Source organism: Scophthalmus maximus, chromosome 9, assembly GCF_022379125.1.
Source record: "Scophthalmus maximus strain ysfricsl-2021 chromosome 9, ASM2237912v1, whole genome shotgun sequence".
Lineage (NCBI taxonomy): Eukaryota > Metazoa > Chordata > Actinopteri > Pleuronectiformes > Scophthalmidae > Scophthalmus > Scophthalmus maximus.
Genome location: NC_061523.1, coordinates 13323554 through 13338602, shown reverse-complemented (window position 1 = coordinate 13338602; position 15049 = coordinate 13323554). Strand labels below are relative to the sequence as shown.

The following is a 15049-nucleotide window of genomic DNA, read 5'->3' as shown; positions in this document are numbered from 1 at the left end:
ATTCTGGTGAGTGGAATGGCACTAGAGACAATACGTTTACATTGTAGAGAAGAAGCTAAAGGATGCATATGTTGTCATGTTTTGCTAAAACCAGAGATATGGTGAGAGAGGCATATGTTTTCATTGCAAAATAAATTAACATTTTTTTACTATCAAAGCGATTGACATTAGAGAGGCAATTTAAAGTGTGAACAAATATTTGCCATTGACGAAGAGTAGCTCAGGTGTCTGTCCACGGTGCTAGTTTTAGGCTATTATTAACTGCAATTGTTAATAACTTCATATACTACAGGACACATTCCAAACAATTACAGCTAAAGTGAACCACCAACCTCTAGAGGAGAGTCAGGTTCATCCAGGATGCTCTTTTCACTCTGCATCCGCTGCATCGTCCCTGTAGAACTGGGCTCCATGATCAGCACGTTCTGACTACCAGCTCTGCCGAACTTACAGTCACTCTTTCTGGAGTCAGTCGTCCTGCACACCTCGTAGTTGTACACGTGTTGGAGAGTCCCTGTCCCCAAAGTGTCCGAGTAACGTGGTGGATAATATGGAATCACAGGGAGATTGGAGTGATACAGGACGCGAGACTGTCTCCACCTGTAGATCTTCACTGAGATAATAACCACTAGACACGTGATGAAGAGGAAGGAGACTACAGCCAGAGCCAACACTAAGTAAAAAGTCAGGTTGTCGTTGTACTCCTTGTCGTGAGTAAAGTCAGTGAACTCCGACAGCACTTCAGGGAAGCTGTCCGCCACCGCCACGTTAACAACGACTGTAGCTGAACGAGAGGGCTGCCCGTTGTCCTCCACTATCACAGTCAGTCTCTGTTTCACTGCATCTTTATCAGTCACTTGACGGATCGTTCTGATTTCTCCATTCTGTGAGCCCACTTCAAACAGCGCCCTGTCGGTGGCTCTCTGCAGTTTGTAGGAGAGCCAGGCATTCTGTCCAGAGTCCACATCAACAGCCACCACTTTAGTGACCAGATAGCCCACATCTGCTGAACGAGGCACCATCTCAGCCACCAGAGAGCCACCAGTCTGGACTGGGTACAGGACCTGAGGGGGGTTGTCGTTCTGGTCCTGGATCAGTACTTTCACTGTCACGTTACTACTGAGAGGAGGAGAGCCTCCGTCCTGAGCTTTGACCCGGAACTGGAAATCTTTGATCTGCTCGTAGTCAAAAGAGCGCACTGCATGGATGACTCCACTATCAGCACTAACCGACACGTATGAGGAGACTGGCACTCCGTTAACAGAGGAGTCCTCCAGTAAGTAAGAAACTCGGGCATTCTGGTTCCAGTCAGCGTCTCTGGCTTTCACTGTGAATATCGAGAGACCTGGTGTGTTGTTCTCTACAATGTAGGCCTCATATGAGCTGCTCTCAAAGACAGGCGCGTTGTCATTCACATCAGAGATCTGTAAGGTGAGAGTGACGCTGCTGGAGAGGGAGGGCACTCCCTCATCAGAGCACGTCACTGTTATATTATACTCAGAAGCTCTCTCTCTGTCCAAATCACTGTCTGTGACTAAGCTGTAGAAATTATTCGAAGTCGATTTCAGTAAAAACGGAATATTATCATCAATAAAACAATGAACTTTACCATTTTCACCCGAGTCTGGGTCTTGGATATTAATCATCGTGACGACTGTGTTGGGGTTTGCACTCTCTGATATAACAGTGGATTTAGACATGATTTTAATCGTTGGCTCATTGTCGTTAATATCAACTACATCGACAATCACTTTACAAGAATCCGTTAAGCCTCCATTATCTCTTGCACGTACACTGATCTGAAAATGTCTTTTCTTTTCATAATCCAAACGCCCGATCAATCTAACTTCACCGCTGTCCTCATTTACTTCAAACATATGCCTGACGTCATCCAATGTATTTGTGATCGAATAATGTATTTTACCATTTAAACCCTGATCAGCGTCTGAGGCACTCACAGTCGTCACAGTCGTGCCTTTAGCAGCATTTTCAGCGACCGTTCCTTTGTAAATCTTCTGCGTAAAAACAGGAGCATTGTCGTTGGCGTCTAACACAGTGATGGAAATCTGCATTGTCCCTGACATCTGTGGCTCTCCTCCGTCCACAGCGGTTAACACCAACGAAATAAACTCAGTCCTCTCCCTGTCTAATGGTTTCTGTAGGACCATTTCTACGTTCTTCGTACCATCCGCTTGGCTGTGCAGTTTAAGTAGGAAATTATCACTTGGCTTTAGTACATAACTCTGAAGAGTATTTGTACCGACATCCGAATCTGCTGCTCTTTCCAAATCAAATTTTGCCCCCACAAGTGTTGACTCGCTAATGACGAATTTAATTTCGTTTTTTTCAAAGGTCGGTGCGTTATCGTTAATATCCGTGATTTCTACGGTGACACTGTAAAATTCCATGGGATTCTCTAACACAATCTGAAAATGCACAGCACACGGTGTCGTGTCGCCGCACAGCGCCTCCCTGTCTATTCTCTCTCTGATGAGCAGGACTCCCCTGTCATTGTTCAGCTCGATGTACTCTCTGCTATCACCAGAATAAACATGAGCGTTACCCAACCGCAGTCGTCTGACGTCCAGACCTAAATCCTGAGCTATACTGCCGACCAGAGAGCCCTTCGCCATTTCCTCCGGAATAGAGTACGTGACCTGTGCGATGGCAGACCTGAGGCAGAGGACCGAAATCACACACAGTACTTGCCGTCTCATTGTTTGAAATGTTCTCGGCAATAAGAAACAGCAACGTCGTGAAATCCGTTAGAAAGATCCAAAAGGCATGAAAACCAAATATGGAAGGGAAACAGTCCACAGATTATGTGAAAAATGAAAAATATAGTCCTGCCTCGTCGTATATCCGCCACTCGGGAAGACAATGCGGTCTGCGCCTGCCCAACCTCTCGAATATACCGAAATGAAGAGGCGGTACTGTTGTACATATACTAGAGCTGCAACAGACTGGCCAACAGCGGCCCGCCGAGTTCAGAAAACATAACTGCAAAGGACAAAGAAATATATAGGCGAGAAGGGCAACCCGAGTAAATGATAACTCATAAAGGCTGGGATGCAATTGTTGCAGTGTGAGAGTTGAATAGGACAGTTTAAATGTGTAGACAAATCTTTTAAATTTGCTTCATAACTTAATTCCATTTACAGGATGAAACAAACACTGGTCATTTTCTACCACGTTAAACAACAAGACCATGTTGCTGTCCAAGGTGCTGGACAAGAAGAGACCACGTGCCTCTAACTGTCCAAACTCTTGAGCATTTCATAAGAGTTTTAAGTGATGACAAGTAATACGTGAAATGATGTGTGATGTAACAACTTTCTGTACCTCTAGAGGAGAGTCTGGTTCATCCAGGATGCTCTTTTCACTCTGCATCCTCTGCATCGTCCCTGTAGAACTGGGCTCCATGATCAGCACGTTCTGACTACCAGCTCTGCCGAACTTACAGTCACTCTTTCTGGAGTCAGTCGTCCTGCACACCTCGTAGTTGTACACGTGTTGGAGAGTCCCTGTCCCCAAAGTGTCTGAGTAACGTGGTGGATAATATGGAATCACAGGGAGATTGGAGTGATACAGGACGCGAGACTGTCTCCACCTGTAGATCTTCACTGAGATAATAACCACTAGACACGTGATGAAGAGGAAGGAGACTACAGCCAGAGCCAACACTAAGTAAAAAGTCAGGTTGTCGTTGTACTCCTTGTCGTGAGTAAAGTCAGTGAACTCCGACAGCACTTCAGGGAAGCTGTCCGCCACCGCCACGTTAACAACGACTGTAGCTGAACGAGAGGGCTGCCCGTTGTCCTCCACTATCACAGTCAGTCTCTGTTTCACTGCATCTTTATCAGTCACTTGACGGATCGTTCTGATTTCTCCATTCTGTGAGCCCACTTCAAACAGCGCCCTGTCGGTGGCTTTCTGCAGTTTGTAGGAGAGCCAGGCATTCTGTCCAGAGTCCACATCAACAGCCACCACTTTAGTGACCAGATAGCCCACATCTGCTGAACGAGGCACCATCTCAGCCACCAGAGAGCCACCAGTCTGGACTGGGTACAGGACCTGAGGGGGGTTGTCGTTCTGGTCCTGGATCAGTACTTTCACTGTCACGTTACTACTGAGTGGAGGAGAGCCTCCGTCCTGAGCTTTGACCCGGAACTGGAAATCTTTGATCTGCTCGTAGTCAAAAGAGCGCACTGCATGGATGACTCCACTATCAGCACTAACCGACACGTATGAGGAGACTGGCACTCCGTTAACAGAGGAGTCCTCCAGTATGTAAGAAACTCGGGCATTCTGGTTCCAGTCAGCGTCTCTAGCTTTCACTGTGAATATGGAGAGACCTGGTGTGTTGTTTTCTACAATGTAGGCCTCATATGAGCTGCTCTCAAAGACAGGCGCGTTGTCATTCACATCAGAGATCTGTAAGGTGAGAGTGACGCTGCTGGAGAGGGAGGGCACTCCCTCATCAGAGCACGTCACTGTTATGTTATACTCAGAGGCTCTCTCTCGGTCCAACTCACTGTCTGTCACTAAGCTGTAGAAATTACTGGACGTGGATGAAATTTCAAATGGTATATTTTTGTTTATCACACACCGGACCTTCCCGTTTTCTTCTGAGTCAGGATCATTAACGCTCATTACAGCTACCACGGTGTTGGAACGTGAATCTTCTCCGACCGAATTTGATGATGAAATCATATTAATAACAGGGCTGTTGTCATTAATATCACCTACATCAATGCTCACTTTGCTCGAATCAGACAGACCTCCTCGGTCAACTGCCTCTATATCAACTTCATAATTTCTGTCTTTTTCAAAATCAATAGGCCCATTTAATATAAGATGGCCTTCTTCGGTGATGTGGAATAACTCTGAAGTGCCAATCATGCTGTTACCGATTACGTAGCTTATCTCCCCGTTAGAGCCTTGGTCCGCATCAGAGGCACTGACTTTTGTAATAATTGTTCCTTTAGGAGAATTTTCTTTCACACTTGCTTTATATACTGTTTGTGAAAACACAGGAGCGTTGTCATTAGCGTCTAACACAGTAATATGAATCTGCATAGTCCCAGATCTACGCGGCTCTCCTCCATCTACAGCTGTCAACAATAACGTCGCATGCTCCTGTTTCTCTCTATCCAGAGGTTTCTGTAAAATCATTTCAACCTTTTTGACGCCATTAGACTGACTATGTAATTTAAGTATGAAATTATCATTGGGCTTCAGTGTGTAGCTTTGAAGACCATTCAGCCCGATATCAAGGTCTACTGCTTTTTCGAGCACGAATTTAGAGCCGGTGACTGCCGACTCGCTGATCTCAATTTTCTTCTCGTCCTTTTGGAAAACTGGCGCATTGTCGTTAATATCCGTGATTTCGACGGTAATCGGAAATATTTCTATCGGGCTCTCTAAGGCGATCTGGAAATGCAGAGCGCAAGGCGTTGTCTGGCCACAGAGAGCTTCGCGGTCTATTCTCTCCTTGATAATGAGGAGTCCCTTTTCCTTGTTCAGCTGGATGTATTGCACACTGTCTCCGGTGTGAACACGAGCTCTGCGCGCCTGCAGTCGCTTCACATCCAAACCCAAATCTTGAGCGATGTTACCGACCAAAGAGCCTTTGGCCATCTCCTCGGGAACAGAATAGCTGACCTGACCGAGCACGGGACCGAGACAGAGGACCGAGAAAAACAACAGTACTTGCCGTCCCATTGTGTCTCTCACACACCTCCCGTCGGATCAAATAATCACGTGTCCTCCTGCCTTTAGGTTTCTGCGTTCCTGATGCAGATCAAAGCCACAAGACGGTCAGTTCGATCAAAAACCGACGGAAAATGTATTCCAGCTGGATATGCAACGCATTGCGTTTCATCCTCCGTCGACTGTGCGTTTATGTGTCGGAGTCCTTCTCCCGTGTGAGAGAACAGGGGCTGTCCTTGTACAAATGTGCTGTTGAACTCCAGGATGCTGGTCAACAGCGGCCCGTAGAGTTCACAACTCGAAACTACACAAGCTTTTGAAAATAAATACTGTCACCTCTGTTTTAAACTATGTGGCCGCTGAATAAACCACCCAACACGAAGTAATGTTATACTGTCTTACTGTACAAGCAAAGTGCTGACAAACAGCTCGACAGTTTGTCAAAATGAACATTTCACCTAAAATAGGAACAAAATAGGAACAATTCGAGATAAATAAAAGATACGGGGGAGAGAGAGACAGAGAGAGAGGACAATAAAAACTCTTAATTCGCTGTCCAAGGTACTGAAAAGTATACCTTGCGAATGACATCACTGAAAGATAATTAAAAAACAAACATGGGTTTGAGCAGTGAAGCTCTAAGTCTAACCTCTAGAGGAGAGTCAGGTTCATCCAGGATGCTCTTTTCACTCTGCATCCTCTGCATCGTCCCTGTAGAACTGGGCTCCATGATCAGCACGTTCTGACTACCAGCTCTGCCGAACTTACAGTCACTCTTTCTGGAGTCAGTCGTCCTGCACACCTCGTAGTTGTACACGTGTTGGAGAGTCCCTGTCCCCAAAGTGTCCGAGTAACGTGGTGGATAATATGGAATCACAGGGAGATTGGAGTGATACAGGACGCGAGACTGTCTCCACCTGTAGATCTTCACTGAGATAATAACCACTAGACACGTGATGAAGAGGAAGGAGACTACAGCCAGAGCCAACACTAAGTAAAAAGTCAGGTTGTCGTTGTACTCCTTGTCGTGAGTAAAGTCAGTGAACTCCGACAGCACTTCAGGGAAGCTGTCCGCCACCGCCACGTTAACAACGACTGTAGCTGAACGAGAGGGCTGCCCGTTGTCCTCCACTATCACAGTCAGTCTCTGTTTCACTGCATCTTTATCAGTCACTTGACGGATCGTTCTGATTTCTCCATTCTGTGAGCCCACTTCAAACAGCGCCCTGTCGGTGGCTCTCTGCAGTTTGTAGGAGAGCCAGGCATTCTGTCCAGAGTCCACATCAACAGCCACCACTTTAGTGACCAGATAGCCCACATCTGCTGAACGAGGCACCATCTCAGCCACCAGAGAGCCACCAGTCTGGACTGGGTACAGGACCTGAGGGGGGTTGTCGTTCTGGTCCTGGATCAGTACTTTCACTGTCACGTTACTACTGAGAGGAGGAGAGCCTCCATCCTGAGCTTTGACCCGGAACTGGAAATCTTTGATCTGCTCGTAGTCAAAAGAGCGCACTGCATGGATGACTCCACTATCAGCACTAACCGACACGTATGAGGAGACTGGCACTCCGTTAACAGAGGAGTCCTCCAGTATGTAAGAAACTCGGGCATTCTGGTTCCAGTCAGCGTCTTTGGCTTTCACTGTGAATATCGAGAGACCTGGTGTGTTGTTCTCTACAATGTAGGCCTCATATGAGCTGCTCTCAAAGACAGGCGCGTTGTCATTCACATCAGAGATCTGTAAGGTGAGAGTGACGCTGCTGGAGAGGGAGGGCACTCCCTCATCAGAGCACGTCACTGTTATATTATACTCAGAGGCTCTCTCTCGGTCCAACTCACTGTCTGTCACTAAGCTGTAGAAATTATTTTCAGTCGACTTCAATAAGAACGGAATATTTTCATTTATTGTACATTTAACTTTGCCATTCTCTCCGTCGTCTAAGTCCTGGATGTTAATTATCGTTACAACAGTGTGGCTTTTGATATCTTCAGATATCACGTTTGTTTTAGACATTACATCTATCAGCGGGGTATTATCGTTCACATCTAAAATGTCGACGATTACTTTGCATGTGTCTGTCAGCCCTCCCTCGTCACTTGCACGTAGATTTATTTGATAATTTCGTGATTTTTCATAGTCAATATTTCCAATCAATCTAACCTCGCCGGTGCGTTCGTTTACTTCGAACAAAGCTCTGACGTGATCTAAAGTGTTTCTGATGGAATACGTTATTATTCCATTCGATCCGTGATCGGCATCTGATGCACTGACTGTAGTCACGATTGTGCCTTTTGGTGAATTTTCTGCAACGGTAGCTTTGTATATGGGCTTTGTGAAAACGGGTGCGTTATCATTGGCATCTAACACGGTAATAATAATCTGCATTGTCCCGGACATGCGTGGTTCTCCTCCATCCACAGCGGTCAATATTAGAGACAAGTGCTCATTTTTCTCTCTGTCGAGAGGTTGTTTCAAAATCATCTCCACATTCCTGGAGCCGTCTGCTTGACTGTGCAGTTTAAGATCAAAATTATCAGTCTGTTCCAGGCGGTAGGTTTGCAGACCATTGATTCCAACATCCAAGTCCACCGCCCCTTCCAAATCAAACTTCGATCCGGTAACAGCAGACTCGCTTATTTTAAATTTAATATCACCTCTCTCAAAGGCGGGGGGATTATCATTAATGTCTACGATCTCAACGATTATCCTGTAAAATTCAATGGGTTTGTCTAAGATAATTTGAAAGTGCAGAGCACAAGGCGTCGTCTGTCCGCAGAGCGTTTCTCTGTCTATTCTCTCTCTGACGAGGAGGACTCCCCTGGCTTTATTCAGCTCAATGTATTCTCTGCCATCACCGAAGTAGACACGGGCATTACGTGATTTAAGTCTCTCCACGTCTAAACCCAAATCGTCCGCTACATTCCCGACCAGGGAACCCACTGGCAGTTCCTCGTTGATGGAGTAGGTGACCTGGCCGAGCGCAGGACCGACGAAAAGCACCGAGATGAAAAACAGTACTTGCCGTTTCATTGTTCTCCTCGATAATATGTTAAAGGCGGAAACGCACGTTTTCCCGTCGAATTAAATGTGTTCCAGGTAATCCCAGCAACCAGCACAGTGTCAGAGCATATTCCTCAACAAAGGAAGAAAATAGTCCAAGCGAGAAGTGTTTTAGTCTCGATTCTTAACACCGCCGTGAGCTCTAGTATCCTCCTCTCCTCGTTTGCGAATGACGGTGGGGAGGCACTGTTGACAATACACTCTTCCTGAGTAACATGCTGGACGACAGCGTCCCTAAGAGTTCAACATGCACAACTGCAGCAAAACTGTTAAAATATCCTGGTTTGTAGCAAACTGATGAAGATTAGCCCACACAGTGATGTCACATTATGTTGGGAAAGCAGAAGCGCATTCCTTAGCTGAGATTACACCTATTACTTTAGTATTAGAAAGGTGCTGCGTGGCTGCATTACTTCCAAGTGTAGCAAGGAGGATACACGTAAGTTACATGTGCAGAACGAGTGAACATTCACGTCTTATTTCAATAAACACTGTCTCTGTTGCTAAAACTGAAAAGGTCAATTTCACATGGAAAATCAAATCGATGCATGGCATGGTAACTAAATACACACATATGCAAAATAATAATAGCTCATTTAATGTAACGGTCTAACCTCTAGAGGAGAGTCAGGTTCATCCAGGATGCTCTTTTCACTCTGCATCCGCTGCATCGTCCCTGTAGAACTGGGCTCCATGATCAGCACGTTCTGACTACCAGCTCTGCCGAACTTACAGTCACTCTTTCTGGAGTCAGTCGTCCTGCATACCTCGTAGTTGTACACGTGTTGGAGAGTCCCTGTCCCCAAAGTGTCTGAGTAACGTGGTGGATAATATGGAATCACAGGGAGATTGGAGTGATACAGGACGCGAGACTGTCTCCACCTGTAGATCTTCACTGAGATAATAACCACTAGACACGTGATGAAGAGGAAGGAGACTACAGCCAGAGCCAACACTAAGTAAAAAGTCAGGTTGTCGTTGTACTCCTTGTCGTGAGTAAAGTCAGTGAACTCCGACAGCACTTCAGGGAAGCTGTCCGCCACCGCCACGTTAACAACGACTGTAGCTGAACGAGAGGGCTGCCCGTTGTCCTCCACTATCACAGTCAGTCTCTGTTTCACTGCATCTTTATCAGTCACTTGACGGATCGTTCTGATTTCTCCATTCTGTGAGCCCACTTCAAACAGCGCCCTGTCGGTGGCTCTCTGCAGTTTGTAGGAGAGCCAGGCATTCTGTCCAGAGTCCACATCCACAGCCACCACTTTAGTGACCAGATAGCCCACATCTGCTGAACGAGGCACCATCTCAGCCACCAGAGAGCCACCAGTCTGGACTGGGTACAGGACCTGAGGGGGGTTGTCGTTCTGGTCCTGGATCAGTACTTTCACTGTCACGTTACTACTGAGTGGAGGAGAGCCTCCGTCCTGAGCTTTGACCCGGAACTGGAAATCTTTGATCTGCTCGTAGTCAAAAGAGCGCACTGCATGGATGACTCCACTATCAGCACTAACCGACACGTATGAGGAGACTGGCACTCCGTTAACAGAGGAGTCCTCCAGTATGTAAGAAACTCGGGCATTCTGGTTCCAGTCAGCGTCTCTGGCTTTCACTGTGAATATGGAGAGACCTGGTGTGTTGTTCTCTACAATGTAGGCCTCATATGAGCTGCTCTCAAAGACAGGCGCGTTGTCATTCACATCAGAGATCTGTAAGGTGAGAGTGACGCTGCTGGAGAGGGAGGGCACTCCCTCATCAGAGCACGTCACTGTTATGTTATACTCAGAGGCTCTCTCTCGGTCCAACTCACTGTCTGTTAGGATTCTGTAGAAATTATTGGAGGTAAATGTAATTTCAAACGGCATGTTTTCATTTATCACACATTGTACTTTGCCATTAGTTTCTGAATCAGGGTCATTTACACTAATCAAAGCTATTACTGTTTTTTTGTCTGAATCCTCTGGCACCGAGCGTGATGTCGATATCATATTTACAACAGGTCTGTTGTCATTCACGTCAATTACATCTATAATTATCTTACTCGAATCAGAGAGTCCGCCTTGATCAACCGCCTCTATATCGATGTGATAATGTTTTTCTTTCTCGTAGTCTATCGCCCCATCCAGTATCACCTGACCTTCACTATTAATGTGAAATAGATTTGAAACACTATCCATGCTATTCCCGATGACGTAGGTCACCTCTCCATTTGCACCTTTGTCTGCATCAGATGCACTGACCTGAGTAACGAGTGTTCCCACCGCCGAGTTTTCTGTAATGCTTGCCTTATAAACGGGTTTACTGAAGACGGGGGCATTGTCGTTTGCATCCAACACGGTCACGTGAATCTGCATTGTTCCTGTCATCTGTGGTTCCCCTCCGTCCTCCGCGGTCAAAACTAAGGAAATGTGTTCCTGTTTCTCTCGGTCGAGCGGTTTTTGTAAAATCATTTCTACCTTCTTGCTTCCGTCGGACTGAGAATGCAGTTTAAGCACAAAATTGTCACTCGGCTTCAGAGTGTATCTCTGAAGACCGTTCACTTCGATATCACGGTCATTCGCTTTCTCGAGCAGGAACTTGGAGCCGATGACTGCAGACTCGCTTATTTCAAACCTCCTCTCCTCCTTCTGAAAAACTGGAGCGTTGTCGTTGATATCGGTGATTTCTACAGTAACTGGAAATAATTCCAATGGGTTTTCCAACGTGATTTGAAAATGCAAAGCGCAAGGCGTTGTCTGTCTGCAGAGCGCTTCGCGGTCCATTTTCTCTTTAATGAGGAGGACTCCCCTTTCTCTGTTCAGCTCGATGTACTGAGCACTGTCTCCCGTGTAGATGCGAGCTTTACCCGACTTGAGCCGTCTGACGTCTACACCTAAATCCTGCGCTATGTTACCGACCAGAGAGCCTTTTGCCATTTCCTCCGGAATCGAGTAGCTGACCTGTCCGTGCACAGGACTCAGGCAGAGGATGGAGATCAACAACAGTACTTGCCGTTTCATTGTTCTGGCCGATGCCTCTTTTGCACGAGAGAAATCGCGTGTTAATCCGCTTCAGGGGTAATATTCCGTCACATGTAAATACAAAAATTGCAGAGAAATACGATTTCGTCCACACGTTGGAAAAAAAATAGAATTCCAACATGAGATGTCTGTGATTCGTATGGTCTGATCTCCGACGTGTGCATTCTACATCTGAGCCTGTGTCTCAGTTTTATTCCAGGACGATGACGGGGAGGGTCTGTGGCAAAAGCAATGCTCCACTGCAACACGCTGGGCAACAGCGGCCCAATGAGTTCAAATTGTGGAAGTACATTAGAAAAGAAACAATAATTTTAGGCTAAATCAAATGCTCCATCAGAGAAAGAAGAATAACACTACAAATAGCAAACTTTGTGCAAAGTAGCAGAAATTCAAATATTTGTGCTCAAGTCCGATTCTGCAAATATTTCATTATGAAATTAGTTAGAAAAATTTGAAAATGAATCGATTATGAAATTAGGATTAAAATACCACATAGTCAAGGCTACTAGAGACAATGAAAAACACATCAAGGGGAGGGGTAAAAGGGAAAACACTATAGAATCATGTCGCTGTCCAAGGTCCTGAAACGTTGCGTAAATGATGCCTTTTAACAAACTCATCAGTTTAAAACTGAATAAAAAATACTTTATAAAACTTAACTCAAAGAACCAACCTCTAGAGGAGAGTCTGGCTCATCCAGGATGCTCTTTTCACTCTGCATCCTCTGCATCGTCCCTGTAGAACTGGGCTCCATGATCAGCACGTTCTGACTACCAGCTCTGCCGAACTTACAGTCACTCTTTCTGGAGTCAGTCGTCCTGCACACCTCGTAGTTGTACACGTGTTGGAGAGTCCCTGTCCCCAAAGTGTCTGAGTAACGTGGTGGATAATATGGAATCACAGGGAGATTGGAGTGATACAGGACGCGAGACTGTCTCCACCTGTAGATCTTCACTGAGATAATAACCACTAGACACGTGATGAAGAGGAAGGAGACTACAGCCAGAGCCAACACTAAGTAAAAAGTCAGGTTGTCGTTGTACTCCTTGTCGTGCGTAAAGTCAGTGAACTCCGACAGCACTTCAGGGAAGCTGTCCGCCACCGCCACGTTAACAACGACTGTAGCTGAACGAGAGGGCTGCCCGTTGTCCTCCACTATCACAGTCAGTCTCTGTTTCACTGCATCTTTATCAGTCACTTGACGGATCGTTCTGATTTCTCCATTCTGTGAGCCCACTTCAAACAGCGCCCTGTCGGTGGCTTTCTGCAGTTTGTAGGAGAGCCAGGCATTCTGTCCAGAGTCCACATCAACAGCCACCACTTTAGTGACCAGATAGCCCACATCTGCTGAACGAGGCACCATCTCAGCCACCAGAGAGCCACCAGTCTGGACTGGGTACAGGACCTGAGGGGGGTTGTCGTTCTGGTCCTGGATCAGTACTTTCACTGTCACGTTACTACTGAGAGGAGGAGAGCCTCCGTCCTGAGCTTTGACCCGGAACTGGAAATCTTTGATCTGCTCGTAGTCAAAAGAGCGCACTGCATGGATGACTCCACTATCAGCACTAACCGACACGTATGAGGAGACTGGCACTCCGTTAACAGAGGAGTCCTCCAGTATGTAAGAAACTCGGGCATTCTGGTTCCAGTCAGCGTCTCTAGCTTTCACTGTGAATATCGAGAGACCTGGTGTGTTGTTCTCTACAATGTAGGCCTCATATGAGCTGCTCTCAAAGACAGGCGCGTTGTCATTCACATCAGAGATCTGTAAGGTGAGAGTGATGCTGCTGGAGAGGGAGGGCACTCCCTCATCAGAGCACGTCACTGTTATATTATATTGGGAAGCGGCCTCTCTATCCAAAGCTACCTCTGTGACTAAACTGTAAAACCCATTCATTGTGGTTCGTATTTTAAAAGGAATATCCTCATTAATATTACACTTCACCTCTCCATTCCTCTCAGAATCAGGGTCATTCACGCTCAGCATTGCAATTACAGTATCATCAGGAGAGTCTTCTAAAATGCTTTCTGATTTAGAAAGTATTTTCATCTGAGGACTGTTGTCATTCACATCAATAATATCAATCAGGATCTTACTGGAATCAGAGAGTCCACCGTTATCTATTGCCTCGATATCAATTTGGAAAATCTTGGCTTTTTCATAATCGATTCCACCGATCAAGATGACCTCTCCGGTTTTTCCGTTAATCTGAAACAGATCTGACAGACGACGTTTGCTATTTGAAATTGCATAAGATATTTCTCCATTAGAGCCTCCATCTTTGTCAGAAGCACTCACAGTTATAACACTGGAGCCCCTTGGGGAATTCTCGATTATTGTTGCCTTGTATAGTGGCTTAGTAAAGACCGGTGCGTTGTCGTTCACATCCAACACGTTAACGGTTATCTGCATCGTGCCTGACATACGCGGCTGTCCGCCATCCAGAGCAGTTAATAACAGTGATATCTGCTCCTGCTGCTCTCGATCAAGCGGCTTCTGCAGAACCATTTCTACCTTTTTACTCCCGTCCGCTTGATTCTCGAGTTTCAATGCGAAATTGTTTGTGGGCTTAAGCGAATAGCTCTGGAGACCGTTCTCACCAATGTCAGCATCGATGGCTTTCTCCAGCACAAATTTAGACCCAATAACAGCGGACTCGCTGATTTCAAAACGTTTCTCGCTCGATGCGAAGCTGGGGGCGTTGTCGTTTATGTCTGTGATTTCTAATGTTATGCGAAACAATTCCATGGGATTCTCCAGAATCATCTGTAAATGCAAAGCACACGGCGTCGTCTCTCCACACAACGTCTCCCTGTCTATTCTCTCTTTGATGAGGAGGACACCTCTTTCTCTGTTCAGCTCGATGTATTCCGCACTGTCTCCCGAATGAATACGAGCTCTGCCCGATTTCAGCCTTTTCAAATCTACACCTAAATCCTGAGCGACATTACAGACTAACGAACCTCTCTCCATTTCCTCGGGAATGGAGTAGCTGACCTGCCCAAAGACCGAGGCGACGGACAGAACCGCGATGAACAACTGTACTTGCCGTCTCATTGTATTGTCGGAGTATTCTTTTGTCCTCATGATAAAAATGTAATCCTTATGAATATCCTTAAAATGTCCAACTGTATCTCCGGGAAATCATGAACAAAAACAGCAGCGTTTCATGTCCGTGAGCAGTTCTCCATTTGCACGAAGGCAGAGGATTGGTGCCTCTTTTATTGTCTAACACGTCGCAGTCAAAGGGGGAGG

At 46.1% G+C, this 15049-nt stretch overlaps 4 protein-coding genes across 34 annotated transcripts in view; all 4 read right to left on the bottom strand.

The window, feature by feature from the left end:
* The window catches only part of LOC118319082 (protocadherin gamma-C5-like), a 205374-nt gene that overhangs the window by 53568 nt on the left and 136757 nt on the right, over positions 1 to 15049 (bottom strand). Inside the window, exon 1 of one of the 31 annotated variants that reach the window (XM_047334630.1) lies at positions 12467 to 14979. The exons of 27 other annotated variants lie outside the window; for them this stretch is intronic. In XM_047334630.1, coding sequence (XP_047190586.1) covers positions 12467 to 14881 — 2415 coding nt within the window. In that variant the 5' untranslated portion in view covers positions 14882 to 14979. Of the gene's footprint in view, positions 1 to 332; positions 2861 to 12466; positions 14980 to 15049 lie in introns of those variants that run through there. 3 more of the 31 variants (XM_047334644.1, XM_035649164.2, XM_035649167.2) reach the window with 3 other exon arrangements.
* LOC124850550 (protocadherin gamma-A11-like) lies at positions 3152 to 5751 on the bottom strand. The gene has a single exon (XM_047334670.1). It carries the CDS (start codon positions 5722 to 5724, stop codon positions 3277 to 3279), a length of 2448 nt encoding a protein of 815 aa, XP_047190626.1. The 5' UTR covers positions 5725 to 5751; the 3' UTR covers positions 3152 to 3276.
* On the bottom strand, positions 6228 to 8963 carry LOC124850545 (protocadherin beta-16-like). Its single transcript, XM_047334662.1, has one exon. The coding sequence runs from the start codon at positions 8744 to 8746 to the stop codon at positions 6317 to 6319; it is 2430 nt and encodes an 809-aa protein (XP_047190618.1). The 5' UTR covers positions 8747 to 8963; the 3' UTR covers positions 6228 to 6316.
* Positions 9198 to 12114, bottom strand: LOC124850548 (protocadherin gamma-A1-like). The gene has a single exon (XM_047334665.1). The coding sequence runs from the start codon at positions 11770 to 11772 to the stop codon at positions 9373 to 9375; it is 2400 nt and encodes a 799-aa protein (XP_047190621.1). The 5' UTR covers positions 11773 to 12114; the 3' UTR covers positions 9198 to 9372.